The sequence below is a fragment of the Acomys minous genome (assembly GCF_964271855.1).
Source record: "Acomys minous genome assembly, chromosome: 6".
Classification (NCBI taxonomy): domain Eukaryota; kingdom Metazoa; phylum Chordata; class Mammalia; order Rodentia; family Muridae; genus Acomys; species Acomys minous.
In genome coordinates this window covers 101,271,479-101,299,156 of record NC_140487.1, presented here as the reverse complement: position 1 = coordinate 101,299,156, position 27,678 = coordinate 101,271,479, and the positions used below count along the sequence as shown (strand labels likewise).

The window sequence follows — 27,678 nt, the reverse complement described above, 5'->3', positions numbered from 1 at the left end:
TGGCTTGTAAAACCTCCTGGAATGGAGGTATGGCCTTGACCACTGTGGTGGTTTGAATAGGAATGCCCCCCCCCCCCGCCTCCGTAGACACTGTCTAAGGGACTCAGTGTCCTGCAATGACAGTAGAATGGCAGAGGGAGAAAACCAAAGCTTTGAGGGTAGAGAGAGCTCTGGGGACACTCCTGGGCCTAGCTCTTGTGGCGTCTCATCTGCTGAGCCAGCCCCTTCACCCAGCTGGGCCCCAACTTGATCCTCTGTGCAATGGGCACAAGAAGCCACACCGCCCTGAGCCTGTGGGAGGACTGAAGTGTCCAGATGGAGTCTTCTGGGGCAGTGCTGGAGCACAAAGTGGGAGCAGACTGGACGCCCAGGACATGCACTGCAGATTCCCCTCCATTTTCTGTGTCACAATCTGTGTCCTGTCATACCTAAAGGTTGGGGGTGATGAACAATCTACTTTCTTCCATAGAAGCCCACGTGAAGCTCCCACCCCGCTACATCCTTCTGGCTGGTCCACTGGAAGAAGCGGAGAACCGAGGGTGGGCGGTGGTCTGAGCCCTCTCTCTGGGAGGGAGGGGGCATTTCCTATGCCTCACACCCAGGGGTTTGCCCAGCTTGCCAGGCCCCGCCCAAACTCTGTTATTCCAGGATGCTTAGGTCAGAATATGCTGACCCTGATCGGCTGAGCCTGGTTGACTGCTGAGACCCGGTAGGGAGATAAAGGGCGGTCACACACTGGCCTGCATCCCAAGACAGTGAGGGCATCATCTTGGGACCAGAGCATAGAATGGATCCAGCCCTCTATCCCAATTCCTTCGTTTCAAGGGGAAACTGTGGTCTAGTTAAGGCCCAAATTCTGAAGCAGTGCAGGGTGAAATCCAGCCTCCACCAATACCGGGTGGCACTAAGGAAAAAAAAAAAAACTTACACCTGCAGGCCTCAGTCTTTTCACCTGTAAAACGGGCATGTATCAACAATGCTGACCTCAAGCTGTTGTGAGAACTAATTAAGGTGCCTGATTAACATGCAGCGGTCACCCAGTAAACATTAGGCTAGTAGATTTGATTTAAGGAGGGAAAAAAGCTTAAAAGTCATTTAATTCATAGTTCCCACATACAAATGAGCTACGGATATGAGTGTGGCATGAGCTATAACTGCTGTCTTCTTACTATTTACAAAAGGAGGAGAAACTGAGGCTGGCGAATATCCCCGGGAGAAAAGTTTCCCTTTTTATTGAAGAAAAGAATCTAAAGAAATAGAGCTGAAGTAGCATGTTATACATCTATACCTAGACCAAGGTGAGTCAGTCAGTGAGAGAGAAAGAGAGAGAGAGAGAGAGAAAGTGTTCCATTCGTGCAGAGCCAGAGTTCGGGGAAATGTCAGATTCTTGGAGAAGGAGATTTTAATTAGGTTAGAGTTGCCTCCAAAAAGTACTAAAATTAAATATGAATCCATAATGCATGGCATCATAGCTAATGGTATGCAAATGGGGCCGGGCCTGGCCAGCTGCAGTCGGAACTTAGGCGATCGAGGTAATTGGGAAAAATGTCCCTTGGCCCAAAGCCACAGTCCTGAGGATGTTGCGGGAGAGAGCAGGGTATGAGTGTTGGGCCTGGTGGGGTAGCTAATGTCACTTTAATGGGAGGAAGGCAGCTAATGTGGGGACTGCAGAGGAGAGAAAGCTGCTGCACCACTGAGGAAGGGCCTGGAGACAGAACCAGGCCAACTCTGCGGCGGCAGAAACCAGCTGCCTGGGGAGGCTTGGGCTTCCCCCTGCAGCCTGGGGCTTTGACATGGAAGACAGTTGTGGTGCAGGCGGAAAGCACCCACAGCTGGAGTCTGAGGCTTGCCTGGTCCACTGGCCAGCTGTGCAACCTTGAATGAGTCCCTCCACACTGGGCTCTGTTACAGGGGAAGGAAGCTAAACGCCACCCTTTAGCTCCCCCCTCCCCCCTCAGTGTTATCTGGGGTCAGACTGGGATAGAAACATATTTAGAGCTGTAAAAATGGACAATTACTGTTTTCGTTTTAGTCGGAGGATAAATAAAGCTGAGTGTGGCGATGGGAGCTTGAAATCCCAGCAGGCTGGCAGGAGGACCTGCTGTGAGTTCAAGGCTAGCCTAGGCTACACGGTAAGACCCTGTCTCTAATAAAGGAATAAAACACAGATAACTAAATAAGTAAAAGCTGACTTTAAAAAGTACTTTCTATACATTTCTATATACTTGGGCCATATACCTTGGAACCCTTGCTACAGCCCCAGGGAAACTGAGGCAAAGTCAAGAAGTGAGGCGTTCAGAGTTTGAACTTAGGGAAATGATTCAAGAACCTATTCTCTTAATAGTTATGCCACAGCGGGGTTAACGATGCTGCTGGCTGCTGTGGTGGACACACCTATAAAACAATGCCACAGTGCTTAAAACATCGAGGAGGATTGAGAGGCCAACCTGAGCTGGATTAAAAAAAAAAAAAACATTTCCCAAATGGGGAGAGGTGGTGTCTGGGAGTGGAGGGGCTCAATTTGGATATACCTGGGGCAACAGGGAAAACAGTCAGCCATTCAGATGTCACCACTGCATCATGAGCCCCCACCCCCTAAAAACGACTATAGGTTCTCAGGAGTAGGCTGGCTCTCTGGGAGTCAGTTTGCATAGGGCATCACATTCGGGCTGTTGACCTAATCTCCTCCAACTCCTCTCCAGCTCCAAAGAGCTGCGACTTGTCCAGCACTCGGGAGAAGCACCACGAGAGGAGGTCAAAGCATCCCTGTGAAACCTTGACATTCTCTTGGCCTCACAGAGCCTTGGTTTTCTCATCTGCAAAGTGAGGGGGGGGGCAGCTAACGATGCCCCCTTGTAGCAGTGTGAGGGTTACATGAGCAGGTGTTCCTGGCTTCTCTGCACCAGATCTAGGTGACACACGCTGGTCTGTGAACTGTATGTACGTGTTCATTTTATCCTAACTGGCCAGGGCGGCTCCCATGGGGCTTCAGCACAAGACCCTACACCCCATCCACACTCTCTGGACTCGTCCACAGATGGATGAACTGATAAGGTTAAGAACTTAAGGAAAGTCATGAGGCGTGCTGTGAACCAGGCTTATAACCACCATATTCTGTGGTCCCCTTCAACCCGAGGGGCTTCCTGCCTCCAATGCACACCACGAAGGCAGGCTGCTGTTCTGCCCAAGGCACGGAAGACTCATCTCGAGTACCGAATCCAGCAGTGTACACAGAAAGTTCCAGAGAGGACGGGGGGGGGGGGGGGGGCTCAAAAGATTCATATGAATGAATGAGACAGTAGCTTTAGAGGCAGCCCATGGGTCCATTCTGACCCAGGCTCTTCAGGCAGGAGGGGTGGCAAGGTACCTGCTGATCCTAACAGGACGTGGGTCTCATAAGGCCTAGACACAGCAGTGGCAGTACATACACCCAGTGTTCAAGAAAGCAGAAACGCTCTTTGGGGGCCTGACAGGTGGACTCATTCTCACCGCCTCCCCCCCATCAAGGTTCCATGCTTCTAGGTAAGAAGAGAATCTGCCTGTGACCCCCTAGACTATCAGCCCTGTCTGAGCAGGTGCCAGCCCAGGGAGTGGCACACCGAAGAGAAAATATGGGTCTGGGAACAGCTGCAAGGTTTTTGAGATGGAAAGGCGTACGGGCCCTTCCCTTGTGAAGGAATTGAGTGCCAGGGGCCTCTGCCTATTGAGTTTTCATCAAAGTAATTTATTGATCAATACAGAGAACATGGCTAGTTCAGCGATTTTGTAAAAAATCACCATGTGTTGAACGCGAGGAGCACTTTGCTGGATTGTGGCATGCACGGCCCGGCAGGATCACCCATGTTTTATAGCCCTCTGGGAACCGGGCCCTGGCAGTTACATCTCTGCGCCTTTATCTTCATGACACCAAAACATTTGGACGAAAGAAAAAGATGGGTCAATCCTCCAGATGTTTTGTCTACCTGGCAACAAACATCAAGACGTTTCTCAGACGTTTCTCGAACAAGGTCGCAACAACAAATCTGGAGCACGGGAGGCTACGAGGACGAGTGGGTGGAAGAAAATATTTTGTTCCTTCCTCACTCCCCAAGGCCAAGGACAGAACAGAAGGGGGGTGGTAACATTTACCAAGCACCTGCTTACTAAGTCCCCCACCCTCACCATATGCAGAGACACCCTGACATTTTGACACCTGGGGCTTTTTTTTCCTGCATTTTCAGATGAGGCTGGCTTTGTGTCCCCCAAAGTAACAAAGCAACTAAAAGTGAAGGGGCAGTCCTCACACAGATGGTTTTCCTGAGCCAGACTTATCTCGTTTGACTTGACCTCACCAGACCTCAGTTTTTCTCCTCATGTGCAAATTTAGGGGACACACTGGTAAGTGCCAACACACTGCCACTGTGCAATAAACATTCAGCGGGCATGGCTGGTTCCGGGAGACAAGGGTGGTCCCTGTAGATATGGCTAGTGTCAGCCCAGCTCTTCTGTTTGGTTGCTCGGTCTGAGTGCTGGTCTGGAGCCTGGGTTGGGCTAATAAGGGTAGGGGGTCCTGTCAGCATGGGTGAAAAACAAGATAAAGAAAAGGCCCCAGTTCCCTGGGGACAATATGCTATAGTAGAGAGCCCAAGGGTCACCCCTCTTTGAGTGGGCTCCTCTCCCCTCAAACCCTGGAGGGGCCACAAGGAAAGGGGTTAGCGCCTCCAGCAGTGGCTACTGCAGCAAAAGGAAGTGTGAGGCCCCAGGGAAGGCACCTGGGAGGTGAAGACCATACAGGTAGGCTACCTCTTGGGTGGGTAACTGACTCCAGCATGACCCCCAGACACTGGGAACAATGAGAAACGCACCAAGACAGATTTTCCCAGAAGTTGAGCCTCCATTCTGATCTTGCTGACCACTATCAGGTCCCTAGAGTCAGGCTCTCTCCCTTCCTGTGGTGGGTGGTGGGGTCTGACCAGAGCCCAAGGACATAGGGCTCGGACGGCATGCAGAAGGTTCCCTCCTAGGTTCCCTCAGGACCAGGAGACTCACTCCACATCCCCAACGTGACACCCAGTCCCTATCAGCCGAGGGTACTGTTTCCCCAGAGTGAGACTTGTCTCCCGGCCAGCAAGGCCAGATATCTAGAATCCCAGACTGGAACAGTTGGAGGCTCAGGATCCCCCAAGTTTGGATATGGGGATAATCCGCATAGCCAACATGTATCCCAACAGGCAGAAAAGCAAAGCCAGCCCTGAAAGCCAAGAAAGCGAGAGAGGCCCTATTCGATCCAAAACTTAATCCACTTGCACAGAGCCCTGGAGCCGGGCAAAGAAAACACTACGTGCTTGCGTCTGAAGCCTCCCATGCCAACTGCTCCGAATGGCCAGCGGGGTGGCATAATGACAGGACCGGGCAACACCCACAGACCCTTGCACGTGGAGAGTCGGGGATCCTTTGTTGAGAGTCTTTCTAGCAGCCACCTTCTGACGATGCCCACAGAGCACTGCTGACAACACCCAGCCCCGACTCCTGTTATAGAGAATCCATTGGGTGATGTGGGTTACCCAGCAGCTTGTGCCTGCCTGGAGCAGGGAACCATCTGCCTCCAAGCCACAGTTCTCCCCACCTCCTGCCCAGGCAGAAGGAGTGGCTTTGCAAAAAACGACTCTACAGTCCAGAAAGAGATTGGAAAGGCTGCACACCCAGCCTATTATCCGGGCCCAATTAGTCCTTGAGACCGTGTTACAGTGATGAGCCTGTGGCCACCTCGAGGACTACAGAAAGCGAACAAGGACGGAGGTTGTTAAAATCCTCCTACTGAGCTTGACACCTGCACCATGTCCTCCTGCCTCAAGGACAGGGGTGGGGGCGGAGCAAGGACCCTCAGTACATCCCCACCCAGCACGTGCTCACTTTACTTGAGGTACCACCACTCTATAAAGCCTGATGAAGGAAGGTAGAGCTGCAAACATCAGACACATGCAGATTGCTCCCCATCGCCGGTGTGTGTGTATGGGGGCGGGGGTGCGGTCCTACCTGATCCATCTGACCTGGGACTGGCACTCAGCCTGACTTACTAGGACTTATTAATCCATCACCTACAGAGAGCAGCTGGAGCAGCCATTAGGCACAAGCAAAAGGGTTACATTGCATCCAGGCAGATCAGTAATCATAGCTTGAGAACACCCAGCCTGAACATCTTTCTCACTCACATGCTTTCCTCATCTGAGACACCTGTTCCTTTACCCAAAAAGCAGGGACAATCTCATCCATCCCATGAGACTATGAGGGTTTGGAGGTATTGGTAAAAAGTCCGGTGTCCCATAGCTGTGAAGATGACAACAGACTGAGACCAAATCCCGCCCTGCCACGTGGCATAGGGAGGGGTACAGGAGTCAGCCAAACAGAAGCAGGACGAGTCAGAGAGGGAGGTAGGGAGCGCGCGCGCACACACACACACACACACACACACACACACACACACACACACATGCCCTGAGCACCTCTGACAGGACAGGGGGCATCCCACCATGGGAGATGATTAGAAAGCAGGGTGGGGAAAGAAGGTGGACATCCAGACTGCCAGACTATATGGACAAGTCCCAGTGCCTGCAGGCTAGCTGACCAAAAAAAAAAAAAACAACTTAAAATTGAATCAATGAGGGGGGTGCACAGAAAAAAAGTAGGTTCACATGCACACAAAAATAGGTTCACATAGAGAATTGCTTGGCCAATCCCACAAGCCATGAGCGTGCTGCTTTGTTTTAATAAAAATATCTTTTTTAAAAGCCCAAAAGGAAAATAGCTTGAGGAAAGAGGCCCACACAACTTGGAGTCTTGAGACCCTGAACCTCCAACAGGACCAATAGGACAGAAGAGAATTTTGGTAGCCACGAGAGTTCCTGAAATGGCTGGGGGAAGTCTCCAGACAGGCTTGGGGCTTAGGGGTGAGATGTGTTCCCCTGAACAATTCCCAGAGCAGGTATGGCTTCTGCTAGGCACAAAGTATGAGAGTGGAGGGATTCAACAGGAGGCAGAAGAAAAGTGACACTGCAAGTGGGGTGTCCCAAAAGCGCAACATCAGAGCTGCAACCACTGCACCCCAGACAAGTTGCTCACATTGGAAACAAAATGGTTCCTGGGAGGTCTTAGCAATGCTACCTGTGGGTAGCTGAGGGGTGGGAGTGGGGCAGCTGCGGTGCAAAATCCAGAAGGATCAGGAAGGATCCAGAAGGGAAGCATCTGCCCTCCCAGGGTCAGTCCCTGCAACTGGGACAGATGGCAGGATCAAGTGCCCAGTGAATCCAGAGAGGCCAGCTAAGGGGGCCAGGCTGGACTAGGAAAAAGGGATGGGCAGAAGAACGGAAGTGGGAACCACTGACGCATTGTGGGAGTCGAGAGCTTTCTCCAGCTGTGCTGCACTGGCCCGCTCAGCCAGCTCCTTACAAAGAAAACAGATACAAATGCCTGCACACATACCGTGAGCACCCCCTGACAAGCAGGTAGGGCAGGGCAGGGCAGGGCAGGGAGTTTCCACATCTTTTAGTTGAGGTAACAATAGCAACAATGTGTCAGAACCTTGCATTGTGTCCCTTCCTGTGTAATATAGACAACCACAATTTCTCAATAGAAGTTAAAAAGCAACATTTAAGCAAAGAAATAAGTAAAAGCACTTTGCCTCAAAAATAAACACCTTTCTGCCTCGGGGGTGATGATAAGGTAGTGATAAGGAAAGCAATGCCATGCGGGCTCCTCTCTGCATGCCCAGGCCTTCATGATCCTCATTATGAGGGGGGCGGGGCTACATCCTACCTCTTAAAGGTGCTGCGTGCATGACATGACTCTTTGGAACAGTGCCTGGGGTGTGCTAAGTCCACAATGGGTAGCTGTTGTCGATGGGTCACTGTTGTCTGGATTCACGGAGCCAGTTGGGAATTAAAAGTGAAAGGGAAGAGAGGCCAGCCCCACCGGAACTCAGAGAGAGGAAGCTCCTGCCTCAGCAGCTCTCCCTACTGCTCTGCACTTGCCCGGTGGATTGTGTCCTCTGTCCTCTATGCTCAGCCCACAGAAGGACTCCCCAGCCACCCCAACCTCCTACCCAATACAACAAGCCAGACAGTAGCCCTGTCGCTTTCTTTCTCAGGCCTCCCTGCCTGGCACTCACGGCAGGCCCAGCTGGTGGCCAGACACATTGGCCTCTGCTTGATCACGGGAGATGGCTGTGAGATGGGTAGCCTGCCCTCTGAGCAGGACAGCGGGGGACAGAACTGGCTGTGGATGCTCAGTTCAAAGTAGGTGAAAGGTACTGAAGGCCTTTGCTGCACTTGTTGTCTTCCATGTGGCACCCAAGGACACCTGGAGACATGAACATAGAGGTCTTAGGAGGACCAGGGCACTCATACATACCTAGCCTGCGTCCATCACTTAGGCCCAGGGCAAAGAAACAGTCAGGCCTTTGGGAAGAGCTCAAGACAGTGATGCAGGATGCTAGCTCTCTGAAACAATTCTCCGTCCACCCACAGACAGCATTTCATTTTTCACCTGGACCTCTGAAAACAGCATGTAAGGGCCTCCAGCTTTCACTGACGTCCCATCCCACAGCCACCATGTGGGTTTGGTTCTGTCCCTCTTCCTCAGTGATTCTGCATCGCCCAGACTTGATACTCAAACATCCTTCAGGAGGGTCACACGGACTACTTTCCCATACCACCACTGCTAATATCTGGACTTCCTTGAGGTTTTCTTTTCTTTCTTTCTTTCTTTCTTTCTTTCTTTTTCTTTTTTCTTTTCTTTTCTTTTTTTTGTTTTTTTTGTTTTTTTTGTTTTTTTTTGTTTTTTTTTTGAGACAGGGTCTCTCTGTGTAGCCTTGGCTGTACTGGACTCAATTTGTAGACCAGGCTGGCCTCGAACTCACAGCGATCCACCTGCCTCTGTCTCCCGAGTGCTGACATTAAAGGCGTGCGCCACCACTTCCCGGAGTTCCTTGAGGTTTTCAACAACAGTCTGAAATGTGAAACTGCTGGTATTTGATTGTGCTTGCCTACAAAGCTGGGAGTCTCACACAGTCAGGCAGACACCGCTGCCAGCCCCTTCGGCGTTCGGGCACATTGTATCTGTTGCCTGGAGCACATTGTATCTGTTGCCTGAGGACTCGTCCCTCGCTCCTCCCCCCACACCGGCACCCATCTGTCCTTTCTTGCTGCTTTGAGTCTTAAACCTGGATGTCATTTTCTTAATCCCGAACTTTCCTCCTGGAATGCGTTTTGATGTCTGCCTCTCCTGCCCGACCGTGGGCTCCTGGAGGACACAGATCCCTCCTGCCTTGCTCACCTTGGCACTTGGCACAAGACTGACCCGCAGTGAGTACAAAGTAAAGCCACCTGTTTTGAACCACCAGGCAGGGAATGAAGCTCCCACGCTGATAAGTCTGCTGCCTGACCCCAGACCTTCTGTTTCAGATACCAGCCTCTGCTCCTGCAGAAGGAAGTTCCACGCATCAGAGATGGGGAGCCAAGCAAGCTGAGGACTGTGATGTGCTTGCCACGACATCTCCCAGATTTCCAGCTATACTGACCATTTCCCTCACTGACCTGTGGCATTACCAGGATGAGCAGTGGAGGCAATAGACTGTGTGAGCTGCGAGTGACCTCGGCAGGCCACCACCACCTTGAGTTTGGCCTCCCTCCGTGGGGTTTGCATAAGCTAGAGTTGGCATGGCCTTGGTCTTTTCAGGGAGCTCTGAAAACCTGGCTATCCTCAGCAGCAGCCTTAGTCATACAGCTGGGCAGACGGAAAATTTCACAGGGGGAGAATCCTGGGCTCTTCTTGTGATGTCATCAGCCAAGCTGTGTGTGTCTCCATTGCAGGAAGCCCACTACCCCCATGAGACAGTTTACTGAATCTTCAAATAGCACTAAAGATAAAACAGCTGGTATTGGCCAGCACTTACTGGTCTCAATCCTGCAGGAACCTCTCAGGCCAGGTTTGTGTCCCCCTACTTGCTATAGTCCTCAGAGACTTTTTAAAAATCACATTTTTATTTGTATGCTAGAGGGAGGTGCACACGCGGAGGTTGGAAGATGACATGTGGATGTCAGTTCTCTCTTTCTACCATGTGGGTCCTGGGGCTTGAACTCAGAGAGGCTCGGTGGCAAACGCCTTCACTAGCTGAATTGTCACACCAGCCTGAGCTTCAGAATTTATAGGCAGTCACTCTTGCCTTCCTGTCTTTAAGTTCCTGTCCATCTCATATGGGTATGTCTGCGTGTGTACATGTGTGTGCATGTGTGTTCATGGATGTATGCATGTGTGTGAACATCATGGATGTGTACATAGACATGAGAGAACAGCAATCTCTGGTGTCATTCTTAGGGATGCACCCACCTCCTTTGAGACTGTTTATCGCCAGGGTCTCTCACTGTCCTGGCTGGCCAGGGAGCTACGAGACTCTCCCATCTTCTCAGCACTGGACTTACACGTGTGCACCTGCACACCGTCATTTCCCCGTGGGCTCTGGGATTCAAGCTTGGGTCCTAGTGCTTGCAAGGTAGGCATTTTTAGCAGCTGAGCCACCACTTCCTCAGCACGATTCAAGAGCTCGGTCTCCCAAGCTGTGTGACGTGGACAGCGCCCACTCCCCTTGGGTAGCAGAGACTGAAGAGAAGAAAACGTTACCTATTATCTGGAAGAGGAGTCTACAGGAGCCTTTGACCATCCTTCCAAGCCTCTCCGTCCAGTCTCGGCAGCAAAACAGCTTTCACTGGAAAACCTGCCCTTTGCCTGATGAGCCAGGCTGTTAGACCATCTGCCCTCCCCAGCCCCAGGGAGACTGATGCCTGAACTGACAGATCACTCCAATGTATTAGGTAGATAAAGAAATTGATTATTCTATAAATCATTGTCTCCATGAAAAAGGGCCCGATTTTTTAAAAAAAAGAAAATAATATAAATCTGTCCAAACCCCTGTGAGGGAAAATGTGTAGCCATTTCAATTTAATTGTCTAAGAGCTTCTTTGCTGTAGCTCCAAAAAGAAAAGCCCTGGAAATGAATGAGTCTCAAGCTAGAGGTTCCTATGCCCTAAGGAAAGGCCATGTCATGCCCTGGACCAGAGACCTTTGCCTTGCAGTAGGAAGAATCCAAGATTAGCTAGGAAGTAAAGGAGAGCCACATCCCTCAGATGCTCAAAAGTGGGTGCTGGGGGCTGGAGAGATGGTTCAGTGGATAAAGTGTTCACTGCACAAGCATGAAGACCCACGTTCAGATGCCCCACAGCTGGGTGAAAGCCGGGCACACCTGGCACACCTGGCACACCTGGAACTCCTCCGGTGCTGGAGGATGGAGCAGACCCTCAGGGTCCTGCTGGCCAACCAGCCTAGCCAAAATAGTGCACTCCAGGCTCAGTAAGAAACGCTACGTCAAGAGCTAAGGTGGAGAACCAATTAGGAAGGCAGCCAAGTGCTCTTGTATAGGCTAGCTCATGCTTATTCTCTCTCTCTCTCTCTCTTTCTCTCTCTCTCTCTCTCACACACACACACACACACACACACACACACGATGCTAATCTCGTCCCTTCTATATAAGTTATAGAAGGATTCTGCCTACGGGCAGGGGGAAAAGTAAGTGAACCCTGGAGGGGCTGGAAGTTGGGAGCATGATAGTTCTGGGCAGAAAACAAACTGAAAAGAGTTCTGGAAGGGGTAAGGAAAGCTAGGAGGGCAGAAGCAAAGAAGCTGAAAAAAAAAATGGGCTTCCTTCCCGTATCTACTGTGAGACATGCAGCTGAGCTCTGAGCCCTGTTACCTCTCCCCAGGATATAGAGAAGAAACAAGGAACCTCCGAGCATGGGGCTTTGATGTAGGCTGTACACACCCTCAGTGTGAAGGACCATGGGTGTTATCACCCCCTGGATCTACAGTGAGGACCCTAGTATGCTCCCCAGCTCAGGGTGCAGCTGCACCCCACGCCAGCAGCCCCCTGTCCTCTTTCCTCTTCAACACAGAGCGGGCGCTCCACTAATGTTTCATGAATCAATGAGTCAGCCCAGAATCCATGTGAAAAAAAAGACAGGAAATAAACACAAAATTACAAACAGCATAAAAATAGCCACATTTCCAAAGCATTTTTTTTCTTTTGCTTTCTTAAGGGAAGCAAAAAAAAAAAAAAAACAATCTCCAGACCGTTGACGCTGACATTTCTCAAGCCAGGGCCCCCAAAGCATCCCCAACTGCAGCTGCCACAGCCCCCCCCCACATGTCCTAGGTCTTTCTTTTTGCTATAGGCTTCTGGGGGCTAGATTGCCTCTGAAGTCCCAAGAGCCCAAAAAGCAACCTCTCTGCTATTCTGCCATCCGTGGCCTTCTTTGTCTCTTTGGGTTCTAATGCTGTCGGGTTCTAGTGCTCCCAGTCAATTCTCAGTCCCCTGGTGACGCACAAAAGTGCCCTCGTTCTCCATCCTCCATGTAAACCTCTCTCACATCTTCCTGTCTAGGGGATGCCTCTGTCACACCCACCCCCTGATCAAGCTTCTCTGACACAGCCAGGTGATCATGCACCTGGCGCTGTGGCTCTTTGAGGGAACACCGCAAAGCTGTGACACATTGGTTTCCCATCACCTGAATGAATAGTAATTTTATTTATTAGCAGAAAATAAGGTTCTATTACAGGTGTGCAGGCCTCCACAGCTCAGGAAACAATAACACAGAAAACGCGTTTAAGAAATCACATTTAGCAGGATAAAACTGCATTAGGAAAGCCCACTTACCAAATGCAATGTGAAAGATGACGCCGGCAGGCTGAGCAGAGACTCGTGGTATCAGGTGTGCTATCTGACAGGTAGTTGTTCATGCATTTTGTCATCTGCTACTGCTCCCTAGCAGACAAGCCATACATGGCACCAACGATTTAAGAACAGTTTATATGGAAGGGAAAAAAAGAAAGAAATTCTACCCGGAGGCGTCATTTTCCTTAACTGTGCATTACTGGACTCTAACAAAATTCCTGGTGTTTCCTCACCAGATGTGGGCTTCTTAAAAAAAACAAAAACAGCTGTCCTGTATGTGACTACCAGAGCCTAGAGGTCCTGCATTGGAAGGCAGAACACCTGTTTAGTGCGACCAAAGCCACACCAGGGCTAGAAAGGAACCTTGGAACATCACGGAGCCATTTTCCTAGCCAGAGCTGCTCTCCGTGGTGCTGAACACAGCGAGTCCAGGGCGACCCTCCTAGCAGGGCTATTATCTGGAAGCTTTTATCAACACATACAGTCCCAATCTGTATTCTCTCTCTGTGTGGAAAGACATTTCATAGGTGTTTTTTCTTTCCACACTGAAAAATTCTAATCTATGTATATCTCTGAAGACTGCATATCCAGCCAAGCATAGTGGGTATGTGTTAGTAGCCCACAAAGTCAACATAGATGATGCAGGGAGATAACTCATGGCCAAGATTTCAAGGCCAGCCTGGGAAACAAAGTGAGCTCCTGTCTCTACCAATAAACAAACCTATGAAGTTAAAGCTTCAAAGTGATGTGTGCACATGTTAAGAGGTCAAGACCAGGGGTCAAGGCTTCACACACACACACACACAGCTCACCAAAAAGCATACAACAGGTCATTTCCCTTGTGTTCTCAGAGTCCTTACCTGTGACAGTCCCATCACTTGCCATGCCTACCCTGGTGCTCTGGTTCTTCCATAGACTCTGACAGCATCAAACACTACGACCTGGTCTCCTCCCACATGAAAAAGGACTTACTGGATTCAGTTGGAAGACACAGGCTCTACTTCTCTTAAAAGAAGCCAGCGACTCAGTCTTCCTGTTGGAGGCTCCCCCAACCCTCACTCCCCAGGGATCAGCAGTAATTCAGTTTAACCTGAGAGTTCCCCCTTATTTTATTTACTGATTTGATGTTACGAGACAAGTAAAATAGACGGCTGTCACCTCTATTAAACTGGAGGGAAAGTGGCCTTGTCAGCAACAGGCTCTTGCTGCTCATGAAGTGTCACCTGTTTCTCTGCAGAAGGGCATGAGGAAATGGGAGGGGGCTTGGGCTCCAATACGGCGATATGCCCCTCTGCTGTGTCTGTGAAGGGCATAGGGAGGGCTACATCATGAATGCGTGCTGTTCTCAGCTATACCACAGTGGTGAAAAGGTCATCTAGACACTCAGGAAGTGAGGCCACTGGCAAAGTTTTGTTTCCTTGGCAATCCAAAGAGAAAGCTTACTGTCATGGATTGGGCTTTGGATGACGAACAGCTGCCAAACCTCCAGTTGGTAAGCTGTCTCTACAGAAGCAAAGGCCCTTGGGACATCTCTGGCAAGTATACTGTACAACACACACACACACACACACACACACACACACACACACAGAGAGAGAGAGAGAGAGAGAGAGAGAGAGAGAGAGAGAGAGAGAGAGAGCTGACTGGCAGAGACGCACGTGTCTTAGCCATAACTCCGCCTGAATGACCAGTCTGTTAAGGACCAGATGGCACAAGCCTCATATCCTCAGACCAGGTCCCAAAAGAGGAGGAAAGATGCTAAGGAGCAAGTAGGAAAGAGAGATGTGAGGTCAGAGAGGCAGAGGGGTGATGACTGTATCCTCACTCTCTTCTGAAAGTGGGCAGCTGTGTCTCTCTCAAAAGGACAGCCCCCCAATGTAGGAATCAGGCGATGGATGGAATGTCTAGCCCTGAGCTTGGAAGGGAAGGGCTCACTGCCCACCCTCCCCTCCCCCTGCCAGCCACTCTAGTGTAACCCACTAGACTCAATGGAGAAGGCCTTGGCATAGAAGATGCCAACCTGAGTGTTGGGAGAATACCAGAGGCCTCGTGGGTACCTTGACTTCTGGGGATACAAGGCATTCGTGAAATCCTCATAGATGAAACAGAAAAGGTGCTGAACTGAATGACAAAGCAGTTAGGTGGCCTTCTGTCCACATGATCGTAGTCACGGACGTATTCATTTGCTCAACAAATGTTTACTCACCGTCTCTGATGCACCAAGCACAAACTGTCCTGGATACAGAGTACAGCAGAGAGGGTGCAGGCTCCGAGCCTGTTTGTTTATCTCTACGGTGACTGGGAACAATGCAATAAGCACTATGCCCAGGGCAGCGAAGGGGGTTGTGAGGACTTGCAGGAAGCAGTGGAGGTCAAGAAAGGCTTCGTGAAGGAAGAGACATGTTTGCCAAGACATGAGTGTGAGTAGAAAGGAGTTGGTCAGATAGAAAAGATGGGCAGAAGCCAGGGGTGAGAGTGGAGAAGCAGAGCCTCCTGGGAGGCCTCAAGCATTTGGCAGAGAGAAACAGAAGGTGTGAGGTCAGAATGGGCCATGCCTAGCTCCAGAGACTGTGGCCTCTGGTATGGAGAACACCAAGGCCTAACAGTGTTAGGGAAACTGTCCCTTGTTTGCAGTTGGTTAAGGTGACTTAGGGTAAGGGAACCCAAGGCCACCATGATGAATCCAGCAGACACAGAAGTCAGCCATGTCCTGTAGGAAAACAAACATGGCCGAAGTAAGGGAAGACCCGTCTCTCCCAGGCTCCAATGGGATGAAGCATGCCACAAAATGTAAGAGGCAGTCCCCAAAGCTTTGCTGCTCTGGACAGGAGTTCCTAGCTCCAGCCCACAAGCACTTCATCTCTACAGACCTCAGGAAGGAAGCCACAGTGGAAGGGGATGGTGACATTCATAGTTAGTTTCTGAGATGAAACTATGGGACCAGGCCTGGCTGATGCACCAACAGTGAACAAGAGAAAAATAATCTACATGAAGATTCGATGACCGAACTCTCTAGAGATAAATGACAGACCCTGCCAGGAAGCTTAAAGGATTAACTGTCACCAAAAGGACAAGAGAAGTTATAGACGGGCAGTGAATCCTGTGGTAAGATCTCATGAGCTGGGTGTGGTGGCGCACACCTTTAATGCCAGAACTCTGGAGGCAGAGGCAGGTGGATCTCTATGAGTTTAAGGCCAGTCTGGTCTACTTAGTGAGTCCTAGGCAAGCCACAGGTATAAGATAAGATCCTATATAAAAAGAAAGAGAGAAAAAAAAAAGACCTCATGATCTCAGGAGACCACCAGCACGGTACAGTAGCTGCTCAATAAAGGGAAATGGCTGCTTAAACACCTGGCATAACTGGGAGTTGCATTATTAGAGGTCAAGGCTAAGATCTAGGGAGGTGGCGGCCTTACCGGTTTCAATAAATAAGCAGTATAATGGCAGGCACGGTGCTGCTGGAGCGGGGCCTCTTTGGGACAAAGACATTTCTTAATGTTCGTCAGGGTAGGATGGGGAGCCCGCCTCAACCAGTGTCAGCGTGATCTAACAGCAGGAGCCTGCTTGCGGGAATTCTAAGGACTTCCTATGCATTACCTCACTCGGTCCTCCCTCACCAAATGTTGGGAGATAGATACGGTCCCTGTGAGGAGTATGTCAAGACATGTAACCATTTGCCCAAGATCGCGCAGGTAGGAAGTCACAAAGACAGGCTTTAATGTTCGCCATTGTCTGATCGAGTCAAGAACCTGCACACGTATCCACAAGGCTCAAAAGAGTTTTTTTTTTTTTTTGCTGTTGTTATTGTTTCGAGGTGTGTACATGTGTGTGTGCATGCACACATGCATGTGCATGCGTGTGTGCCATGCCAGCTGATTCTCATACAATCCTATGAGGCCAAAGCTACTGTTCCCATTTCACAGGTGAGGGAATCTAGACTGTGAGAAGTGAGTCACCCAACTTCACACAGCCAGGAAGGAAGGGATCTTAAGCCCACATAGTTGCATGCTAGAGTTCACCGCTCCCAAGACAGGAGTCTCATTGCCTCCTCAGAGCAGCAGGCTGATGTATGTCAGCTTCTGAAGTGCGGGTGGGGGTGGGGGTGGGACTGTAATCAATAGCCAGCGACTGTGCTAGAGACTAGGTGGACCCTAAAAGCAGCAAGCTCCCTGAGACTGGTGATATTCATCTAGAGACGGGCTTCAGGGAAATCCTCCACCATGCGTGTCAGTGGTCTCTCAAAGGGTGGCATCCTCCACCATGTTGTATCAGTAGTCTCTCAAAGGGTGGCATCCGAGGTGGGCATGATGGCTCCCCATCATCCTAGCACTCCAGAGGCTGAGGCAAAAGGATGGCAGAGAATTTGAGGCTAGCCTGGGCTACGTAAGTTCCAGGACAGCCTGGGCTACAAAGTGGGACACTGACTCAGAACAAAGAAGCAAGCAAACAAACAAAGTGAGTAAGGAGAGGGAAGGAGGGGAAGGGAGGGGGAGGGAGGAAAGGAATCCTCACTCTAGACCTGCTGAGTGGCAGCCCTCTGGGGCCGGGGTCCTGGCAATCAGTGTCTGAAGGAGTTCTCCATGATTCTGATAAACGCTAATATTGGAAAGCCAGAAGCCCAGGATGACCCCCTGGAATTCTCTGCTGCCTGGATTCTGCAATTCTTCGCTGTAGACAGGAAACGGGCTGCTTGGAGCCCTGGGAAGTCCTTGGCTTTCCGCTCCCGCTTTTCCGCCCAATTGGGCAGCTCTTAGGAATAGCGCATTCAGTTCTGCAAAGCAGAACCGGGGAGGCTTTGCAGAGGTCCCCAGCGTTGCCATATTTAAAGAGCTCGTTCCTGCAGTTGTTCTGAGAACTCTATAAAACCCCTTCTACCAGCAGCCTGTCTGCATTGTCTCTTGAATAGCAGGAGGCTTTAATTGTCTTCTACGGACTGGAACCCTCTTGACACAAACAGGAATCTCAGCAGTCCTTTTTTTCCTTCTCTCCCTCTGCCGTCCTTAACCACCATACAGCGTAGCACCAAAGGGTCCGTGGGAGAGGCTTGACACTCCCCCCGCTCAGTTCTCACTGGGTTCATTATCTTCAATCCTTCCATCCCTCCCCAGCTTTTGTCACCATTACCTGGTGTCTCCCAAAAGAGCCAGCAATGTCTGTCCTTCTGATCCAGGCACAGACTGTCTCCCATCCCTACTGACCTGTCCAAGAAACAAACACTGAGTACCCTATTCAAAAAAAAGGGGGGGGGGCTGGCTGACCAGTATACTCCCAGACTAATCCCTCAAGAGCATCCACAACCCTCCCCTGGGTCTTTCCAGCTCTGAACACATGCTTTTACAAAAGCATTTCAATTAAATCGCTGCAAATGCAAACTCGGTGCCCCAGGCTGTAGGTATGTGATAAATGACGGTCCAGGAGTGTCCTAGGAAGGGCTCCCCTCCTGCTCTTGTAATTGGCACAGTGGCTGGACTTGCCAATTCCACATCAGGGCATGCTGGTGTGTGTGCAACGAGCAAATGGCACATAGAGTGCCGCACGGAGCACAAGCGCCAGGGTGAACACAAAGCAGAGGAAGCTTCAGAGCTCCGTCTGATGGCAGAGACACGGCCTCCACCCTGGGGAACCCTTCCTTCTCCTTCTCAGTTATTAAACGTTAGGCTCCGTACAAAGAGCTCCACACCATTTTCTCTCCTTTAATCCACACGGCAGCCCTGTGAAGGCGGTACTATAAGGCTCGGCCGGGCAAAATGTTTGTAGGTCAAAAACAACAGACTAGATCCTCTCTAAATGTTACTACTTCTGTCTCAGGCAAAGAGGAAACAGAGGTTCAGAGGGGAAGTGACTCAGTCGAGGTCAGGCAGCCAGCACACCTGAGCAGACGGAGCCAGTCAGCTGCAACTCATCCAAACCCAGGCACACCATTATTTACAAGTGCCAAGAAAAAAAAAAATCCATAAGTAAGCTCAGACATGGAACATGAGGCCCATGCTAGCTTCTATGTGACAACATAAAGAGGGGGGGAAAAAACTAGCTTAGCGTCCATAAAACACATCTGAAACATCCATTTTGGTAGTGTTGTGGGAAACCTTGGGCAGATCCTTCTCGAAGGCAGGCAGCAGAACCGCAAGCGTTAGAGAAAAGCCCGAATTCATCCCCTGCCCTAACCACACTCAAGGTCAACAACACTATTGTTAATGCATATAAAGTATATAAAGCAAACAAATATATAAAGGTCAAGAGAGGCAGAGATAGGAACTTTGGCTGTAACTGAGCTGTGAGGAGAAGAAAATGCCAGTAGGAGGAGGGGAGGCAGGGAGAGGAGAGATGGCCTGGACTCTGGAGGCAGTTCCCAAGAAACAAAACAAGTCAGTTGAGGGAAGGGTGACACGACACAAGGGCTCTGAGGCCTTGCTGCTGTGAAATGTATTAAAAGAAAAAAGGCAAGTGAAATCAAGCAGCCTGTTGCCCTCAACTCCAGTTCCCTGGCCCCTCCTCCAGTCTCACCTCTCCAAGCCTAGCTGTTTTTCACAGCTAGGCATCTCTAAATCCAAGAACCATAGAACCTGGAACTCACCCAGAAGAAGGGCAGAGGCAGGATTTAAGGAGGCACTCACTGTTGTATCAGTGAGGAAAGCTCAAAGCCCTTGCTTTTTGGGAGCTTCCTTAAACCACACACACACACACACACACACACACACACACACACACACACACATCCGGGGAGCTTCATCCCAGTCCAGGCTCTGAACTGGTCTTTGACTGCAGGAATAAAAGCAAAGACATCTTGTTGATCCTTGGAGCGACTTAAGCTTTTTTTTTTGGAAAGACATCACACTAGCTGACTCTGAGAGACAGGCATTATGTATTTCCCCCAGTCTGTAGACAGGGAAACTGGACAACGACAACATGACGACCCCTCTGCCTGAGCCGATACTGAATGTGTCACTGCTGCGGTGAGTAAGTGATATAGCGCCACTTACTAGCAGAGTGGCAGTTGCTGACACCAACCGCCAGGCCCTGGATGTTGCCCACCAGTCTCCCTTCCAGACCAGATAGACTCCATTTAGAAGATGGGCACGTGACTCTTGCTTTAAAATAGAACAACATAAAAAAAAAAAAAAGAAAAGAAAAAAATTGGTAGCCTGGAAAAAAAGATGGTAGAGAGGAGACAGGATGAGATCAGGGTAGCAAACGGGAGGTGAGACAGGGAAGAAGGCACAAAGAGAACCCACCCACCACATACCTATCTTCCTTTGCCAGCTCGAGGGTGAAAGAGGCTGGAGGTGAGATACATACAGGGCTTTGGGGGGCTCAAAGCTTTGGCAGTGTCTTTGAGGATATCCCGGGGAAACTCCGAGCATGGGGACTTCTGTGAGTAGACTGGCCTCATCCACAGGAGAGCCCAGCCTTTATGTGGCCCTTAGATAAAGCTCTAGCTGGTAAGAAGCCAGAGCCAGGTGGAGTACAGAAAAACATAGCAGTGTGTGTCTCCCTGGACATGCACTCCTTTTCACAGAAGCAGACGACCGAGGCCAGCCTGACCCTGCATATGAGCACTGAAGGGGCTAAACATGGCATAGAAACCATCCCCAGCCAGCGAGAGACCCAGAACCGCCTAGCAAGACCTTGTTCAACTTCCAGAACCATAGGCACGAGGCCTGCATTTAGCCCCTTTATAATGTCTTGTTATCTTCAAACCACATAGCCAGCTCCAAACACCAGATCCGTAGGCTGCTATCTACAGGCGCTCTGGCTGCAGCTCAAGGCCTGTATCTACCAAGTACTAGCCGCGTGCTCGCAGGCAAGTGAGTTCACCTAGCTTAGTTCCCTTGTCTGCGAGGTGGGGAGCAGCAGCGGACACCAGCAGCCATCAGATAATGGAGAAAATACTGCGGGCTACATTTATTGAGCACTTACTATCTCTCCCCCTACTTTGTCATTGTTTGGAAAGCACTCCGAACAGCCTGGCGGCTATTAAGTGCTCGATAAACTATGGCCATGGTATTGTTGCCATCTTATTATTTTGATTATGCGCCAGACTCAGTGGGGCCCCCAGGCAGGAGAATCCGGTTTGGCCATCTGAGCACAGACACACTGCCCTCTGGTGCTGCTGCTAAGGAACAGGCAGCAGGAAGAAAAGCGCTCCAGGAAACAAGGCCAAGGCTAAGTTAGGTCCAGGACTAGGTCCTGTCTGGCCCTCTGGGGGGTTCTACCTACTCAGGCCTCCGCCCCACTGGAAGGATGCCCTGGGGTCTGCGGCTGCCAGCTCCGGAGAAGGGCCTTATTCTTGCACGCCAACCCCTCTAGTTCCTTCTAGAAGGTTCTGAGTAAGGACACGACAAGGCTCAGGTTGCAGCTGTAGGAGGGAGAGGGGGTGGATGAGTATGAGAGGATGGCGAGCCCTAGCTACAAAGCACAAACCTCTCCTACCAAGACTGCCCCAGCCTGCAGCTTCCCCTCCACAGGCCTTGCCCCCTGAGGAGGGGTAGTTATAATGCCTACAGGTTCATCTGGCCCTTCTGTCTCTGCAGTATACTCTACTTTCCAATGCTAAAACGTTGTGCCTGTGCGAACATGGGGGCTCATAGAGGCTCGTGGTGTTGGGGGGAGGGGTCACAAAGGATGCTAAAGGGAGCCAAGCACTCCTGCATTTCGGTAGGAGTGAGGTGTAGAGGGAGGCCCCTCGGAACCACTTTAAAACAGCCCTAGGGGTTAGACTTCTAAACTCAACCCACCACGCACAGCCACGGGGGGGGGGGGGGATGCCCGCGACCTTGGAAAAGTTTAGCCTGGCCTGGCTCACCCCACACAAACCCGTCCTAAAACCCCCAGGTCATCCTGACGCCAGAAAGCTGTTCAGCGCAGTCCGAGCATCGAGGAGACATTAAACTCCAGCTGGAGAGGTCGGGGAGCCTGAGCTGACAGGAGCAGCTGGACTGAGAAGTGAGGCAGAAATTCCTCAAGTTAATGCTTTCTAAGGCCCCTCGGGCCACTCCCAGGTTTTGTCCGAAGCTATTTACTTCTAGGGGGGGCAAAGCCCTATTGATCTTCATTCAGCGGCTGTCTGTTCCTACAAGGCGCAATGTCTCCGCACATCGCCAGTCACGAGAATTCCTCATTGTTTTACAGGCAGTGACTCTCAAACTCAAGAGACAGTGTTCGGGACAATTTCGATGATCTGGTCAGAGGAGTGGCACGTGGGAGGCAGGTGGTGGTGGTGGTGGTGGTGTTCACCCCCCCCCCCCCGCTTCCCCCTCTCCCCTCCATGAAGGGCTGCTGGGCTCCTGTATATTCAGGAACTGCTTACCTCTGCCCTGACTGAAGGCTCCAAGATCGCAGAGCTGGGCACGCCCTTCCCTCCACCCCCTTACACCTGTTTTATGTCTCCGCAGTCATTTGGCTTTGAATCTCCTCGCTGGCTAGCCAGAGATCGCTCCCAGCCACCAAGCTCCTCACCGCCAGGAAGACTCACCAGGCTTTCCTCAGCTCCTGCCACCACTGCCTGGTGCTTTTCGCATGTTCCAAGCAGCCCTCAGGGTCCTCTAGCAGGTCTATAATCCTAGGGAAGACACAGCCAGGAAACCTACAGTGACCGTTTCCTGCTATGTCGGCTAAATTGCATACATATGGGGAAACTGAGCACCAAAGTGGGGGGGGGGGAGGGGAAGAACGGAATTTTGTCAAAGTGATCCAGTTTGCTGAGAGCAGAAACAATACAAAACCCAAGCCTCCAGCTTCTATGTCAATCACCTCTGCTCTTCAGCTTCTAGATTATGAACCTACCAAACCTACAAATCCCTGTCCCCGTGGAGGGTCTCTAAAGAGCTCATTTGGCTGAGAAGACCCTGAATCTAACTGTTCATCCTAAGACCAGGATCCATCCAACCAACGCTAACAATGGCAACAGTAATAATAAAATAACAACATGTCTCGCAAGCCTTCAATGGCAGCCCTTGATAATCACACACAGAATACATCTTCCACATATTCATAGAAAATAATCAATGATCATTTTTTTTCCCGCAGACTACAATCCAATTACTCTCTCTCTCCCTTGCTCTCTCCCTCTCTCTCCTTTGTTACTTGCAAACCATCTAAGCAATCAATGCCTTGACCTCTCCCTCTGATAGACACAATTACAAAAAGACAGAGCAATGCAATTCATCTATTCAAGACAGATTGTTTGAACACTCTGTCACACTGCTGAGCTATCCATCTCCTTGTCTGAGAGGGAGTTTCAGCCCCCAAAAGAGGCACAAAGAGAAGGGGCGGGTACCACACTCCCCAGGCCAGAGAGCCCATCTTGCACCTGCAGGTAAATGCTCTCTCTGGTCTGGTGCTCAATGAAGAGGACTGTCTGGCTGCTGGAGAAGGATTCGGGCCTCCAAGCTCAAACAGCTCCAACAGAAGCACCCAGCATGCTTCAGAGGAGCCCATTTCCAGAGCCTCCATCCCTGCAGCCTCAGCCAAGAGGCCTCGGATCCTGGGGGGAGGTGGTGGGGGGGGTGGGGAGACTGGCCAAGATAGTATCTTTGGGTTGCAGCCATACTCCCCACCCCCACCTCTATGGTTCCCACTTCCTGGTGCCCTGACTCCTGCTGAGGTTCAACCTCAAGCTCCAGAAGGACTGAGGCTCAGCTCTCCCAGGCAGCTCTAAAGAAGTCAAAGGCCTCCGATCCTTCCCATCCACCCACCACCCAGAGCTGGCCCTGCTCCAGGAGTCAGTCGCGCTTGGCATCAGTACAGCACCCTGGTCCTGAGGCTGGGAGTCAAATAGGGCAGGGCTCTCGGATATAAATGGCCTGGGCCGACGCGCTAATTAATCCTGGGGCTTAATATGAAGAAGATTAGAAGAGAGGCGAGCTCTGCCGTCCTTAATCACACTATTACACTGTGGCTCAAGAAAGGGCCACAGGTTTGGAATGTGTTCCTCCTCAGAGCAATGGAGAGATCCCAGTGCAGCTCTGACTGAGTACTATCCCAGGGACAAGGGCAGCTGCCCTGCCCATTTGCAGTCCAGACCTCTAAGGCTGTGCTTATCCCGCATTCTCTAGGCCCCCAAAGATTTCCATTTGTAAAACTGGGCTGGAAACATACCCGTCCTGTAGTAGTCGTAGTCGTCCCCGCCCCCGCCCCCCACCCCTTGGAGGGACGACCAAAGAGGACAGACCTACAAAGCATGGGGAGGGCACACTGCACCCTTTGAGGTTTCCTTTCTATCTCAAGGACACTCTACCATGAAGGTCCCCTAAAATCACAAGAACTGAGAGGAAATACAGGAAGACCCACTGCTAAGCGACTAACTGGAGTGGCAAACAAGCCAGTAGCAGGGCAGGAATCTTTTTGGTTAGCCTGGAGAAACCTGGACTTTAAAGGGTTAAATCTGACTGTGAGGGCTGTTCCCCAGACTCTCCTCAGGTGCCTGGCCTTCTTGGCCTCAGGTGTAGCGCCTGCCCGTCCTGATGCTGGGTTCTAGGCATGCACTGGAAGGAGTGTTTTCTGCCCTCGTTCAGACGCTGAGTTCAAGAGGACGTGGCTCCAGGAGAGTGAGCAAGAGGACTGCCTCCTAGAAAAAACCTCAAGTACAGATAACTGAGCTTGGCCCCGGTTTCCTGCATCCTCGTTACACCTCTGGCCACCCGCTCTTGTAGAAGCAAAGTCGGCTCCTGGAAGAGAGCCCGGGAGGAGGAGGAAGGCAGCCCTGACTGGGTAGAGCTCTCTCTCTCGGCTGGCTACGCACCAGATGTTGGTGCCTCGCGAACCCGAGCTGCCCAAGTCTCCGGCCTGGCGCGGTCTCTGGGCCCGCAGAAACCGAGGCTCCTGGGTAGCCTAGCCTGGCCCAACCTTGCGGATCCGCTGGCCAGAGACACGCATTAGCTCCCGCCCAGCCCAGAGCGCTGCCGCGCAGGGTGCCTCAGGCGGCCACAACAAAGTTAAAGCCCAGAGTAAGAAATCCGCGGCGGTAAGAGAAGCTGAGGAGCCAGAACCTCAGAAAGCTACGCGCAAACCGCCAGCCACCGCCAGCTGCGGAGGGATTTTCAGCTAACTTTAAAAGCCACTCGCATCCCTCAGTCGCCTTCCCTGGCTGCGCGGCGCTGGGCTGCCTCCTGCGCTCCCTTTCCCCAGCCTCGGTTACCCTCAATCGAAAAAGGCCTGGGCCTGGAGGATCCGCTGGAGCTACATGCAGGGGACTGCCCCTCTCCCGCCCAGCGCCTCTGCCAGCCAGGGGTAAAAGAGATCCACTGCCCTCGTCCGGCGAATCCATCCCCTGCACCCCCTGCCCGTGCCAGCCCCTAAGCTTCGGCGAGGTGGCCCTGGGGGCGACAAGGGGAGAGAAGTTGGCCCCTTCCCCAGGGCTCCCACTCTGCGCAGAAGCCAGTCCCACAACTCGGTCTGCGGCCATCCGTGCTGACAGTCGCGGCGAAATTCCCCTGAGGCGCTGGTTTGGGGGCTGGAACCTTCGACACACTCCACCGCGTCGCCTTCTCCCGAGCGTGCCCAGGTCCCCTCATCACTGCGACCCGGTTGCCTCCTCTCCGTAAGTAAGGCCCAGCGACCTGGGCTTTGGAACTTTGTCCTCCTATACAAGAGCTTCCAATAGCCACCCGACCCCTGCACCCTAAAGGAAGGTTGGGGGCAATCTCTCGGATCACGTTTAGAGCACCACTACCCCAAAATTCCCGTCCCCACCCGAGCGCGCAGAGACATCCCCCCCCCCCTCCGGCTTCAGGAGAGCCCTTACCGATCCGGATGACGTGGGGCATCCCGCGCGAGTCTGGGATCCAGAAGGCGCACACGAGGAGCCCGGCCCAGTATTCCCAAACCAGACTCCGGAGGCGCCGCCAGGGAGCGGTCATCGTTGGGCGCCACCGAGCGTGCCCGGGGCGCGGCCGTGGCGGGCTCCCTGGGGCGGCAGCTCTAGGCGCGGGCGCGCAGCAGCCCCCGAGGCGCCGCCTGGCCCAGCCGCCCGGCTCCTGAGCGCCTCTGCAAGTGGGGGGCGCCCCGTGGCGCTGCGCACATCTTACTGGGGGGCCGCCCCGCCGGCGCCCGCCCCGCCTAGGCTGCCGCCTACGGGCCGCCCGTGAGCGAGGGCTCCTGGGCTCCGCCCGGGCTCCTCTCGGACTCGGCTGCGGCGTCTTCTGCTCGTGTCCGCTCGTCTCCCGCGCGGGCTTCCCACCTGCCCCGGCTGCCAGGCGGGCTTGCACGCGTCTCCGGCCGCTCCTCCTCCAGCCGCCGCCGATGCTATCGCCCGGGCTCGCACAAAGCCCCGGAGTGGAGTTGCACGCGCGCACACACTCCCTCCCAGCCCCCTCCCCCGCGCCCTGCCTCCCGCCTCCCGCGCCGCCCGCCGCCCGCGCTCCCTCCGCGTACTCCCCCGCGCACACACGCTTCCCACTCACACTCGCCCGGGCGCACACTCGCGCGCTCACACCTGCGCAGGGGGCGGGGAAGGGGACCCTGGCCCGGGTTTGGGAGGGGGGACGCCCGGAGGATGAAGACTTTCCTCCGCAGCCCAGACGTCCCCATCTGCCCAGCCGCCCCCAGGGCAAGGCACGGAGCCGGGGAGCCAAGCGTAGAACAAGCGGCAGCGCTGGCACCGCGAGCGGGGAGGCGGCGGCAGCCCAGCCGCCGGACCAGCTGGAAGAGACGCGCCTGCCGAGAGCCGCGAGACCCAGAGCCCGCCGTCTGCGGAGCCTCGCCTTTCAGCTCCCACGCGGCTGGAGCTTGCTGGACGGCGGTGGCAGGAGACTGACCTGAAGCTGGTTCTCCCTCCTGATCTCCAGCCCGTGGGAAAGCGGGGTTAGCCCGGGATTTGGAGGTTGGGGGGGGGGGCGGAGAACTGTCGGTGCTTGGGGGTGCGGAGCTTCAGGAACTAACCGGGAGGGAGAGACCCTCTACGTGGAAGGTAGGACCACGCACCATCATTAGGAGGGCCGTGGAGAAAGACCGCTAACACCTTCGCTTCCAAGGGCCTCTGGAGTTGGAGCCCGCTGGTTTCTCAGTCCTCTTCCGCAACTATGCGGGAGGAATTGGAGCCCCCTCCCGGAATTCTCCTGAGAAACAGTACAGAACAACTGATTTTTCGTGGGACAGAGTAGAACTCGCAAGGGGGCAAGCCGAAAGGGTTAAAAAGAAATGTTGTTTATTACCAATAATAAATTTTTTTTCAAGTGAAGCTGGGTGTCGAGGGAAGAGAAGGGCTGTGGAGCGAGGCAGGAGCAGGAGGCTGCGAATTACGCAGCTAGGCGAGTTTAATGACCTTTTTGACAGAGACAAAGCGGGACCGATACAGTAGATAAATAAACGGATCTGTCACCGGGCAGCGGCTAGGCTGTGTGCGAATTTATTTTTCTCATTTAAATAATTTGATCTATTCAATCATTTCCAATCTCTCCCATTTGCCAGCTGTCTGGTAAGAGCATGGCCCCCTACATCTGAAGAGCAAATCTTTAATTTTCCTACAAATAGATAATGTGTTGCGCTTCAACCCCGCCTGTTAATTTTGCCGTATTTTCTTTCCCGCCCTATCCAGGGCGCACGGTTCCGAGGCATTGTGCAGGGTTATGAATATGGCAGTAGAGCCAATTAGCAATTAGGAAGGGGCTCCTTCCTCCTCTTCTGAACTTGTACCCGTGGCCTTGGGAGCGACAAGTTCCTGGGCTCTGCCCAATAAAAAGAGGAATGTGTACCTTGTCCCCAGACATCCTAGGTGATCAGCTGTTGTACCGAGGTCTCTGAATTTGCCGTAGTTGGGCCTTCCCTGGAGTGAGAATGGCTTGTTCCCCAACCCGCCTCTGACAAGTGGTGCCCAAAGAAATAGGCGAAGACACAAAGATCGTAGCTTCAGAATCAGCAGCTCCCACCTCTCCATAGGGGGCAAAGATTTTAGAGGATAGGTCCCCAAGGACCCAGGAAGAAGG

At 52.3% G+C, this 27,678-nt stretch overlaps 1 protein-coding gene across 1 annotated transcript in view; it reads right to left on the bottom strand.

Moving 5' to 3' along the window:
* The window catches only part of GRIK3 (glutamate ionotropic receptor kainate type subunit 3), a 220,954-nt gene extending 195,198 nt beyond the window's left edge, over nt 1-25,756 (bottom strand). The window contains exon 1 of the mRNA XM_084786254.1: nt 25,500-25,756. Within this exon, the coding sequence (XP_084642380.1) occupies nt 25,500-25,614 (115 nt within the window). The 5' untranslated portion in view covers nt 25,615-25,756. The remainder of the gene's footprint in view (nt 1-25,499) is intronic.
* Nucleotides 25,757-27,678: the final 1,922 nt, after the last annotated feature.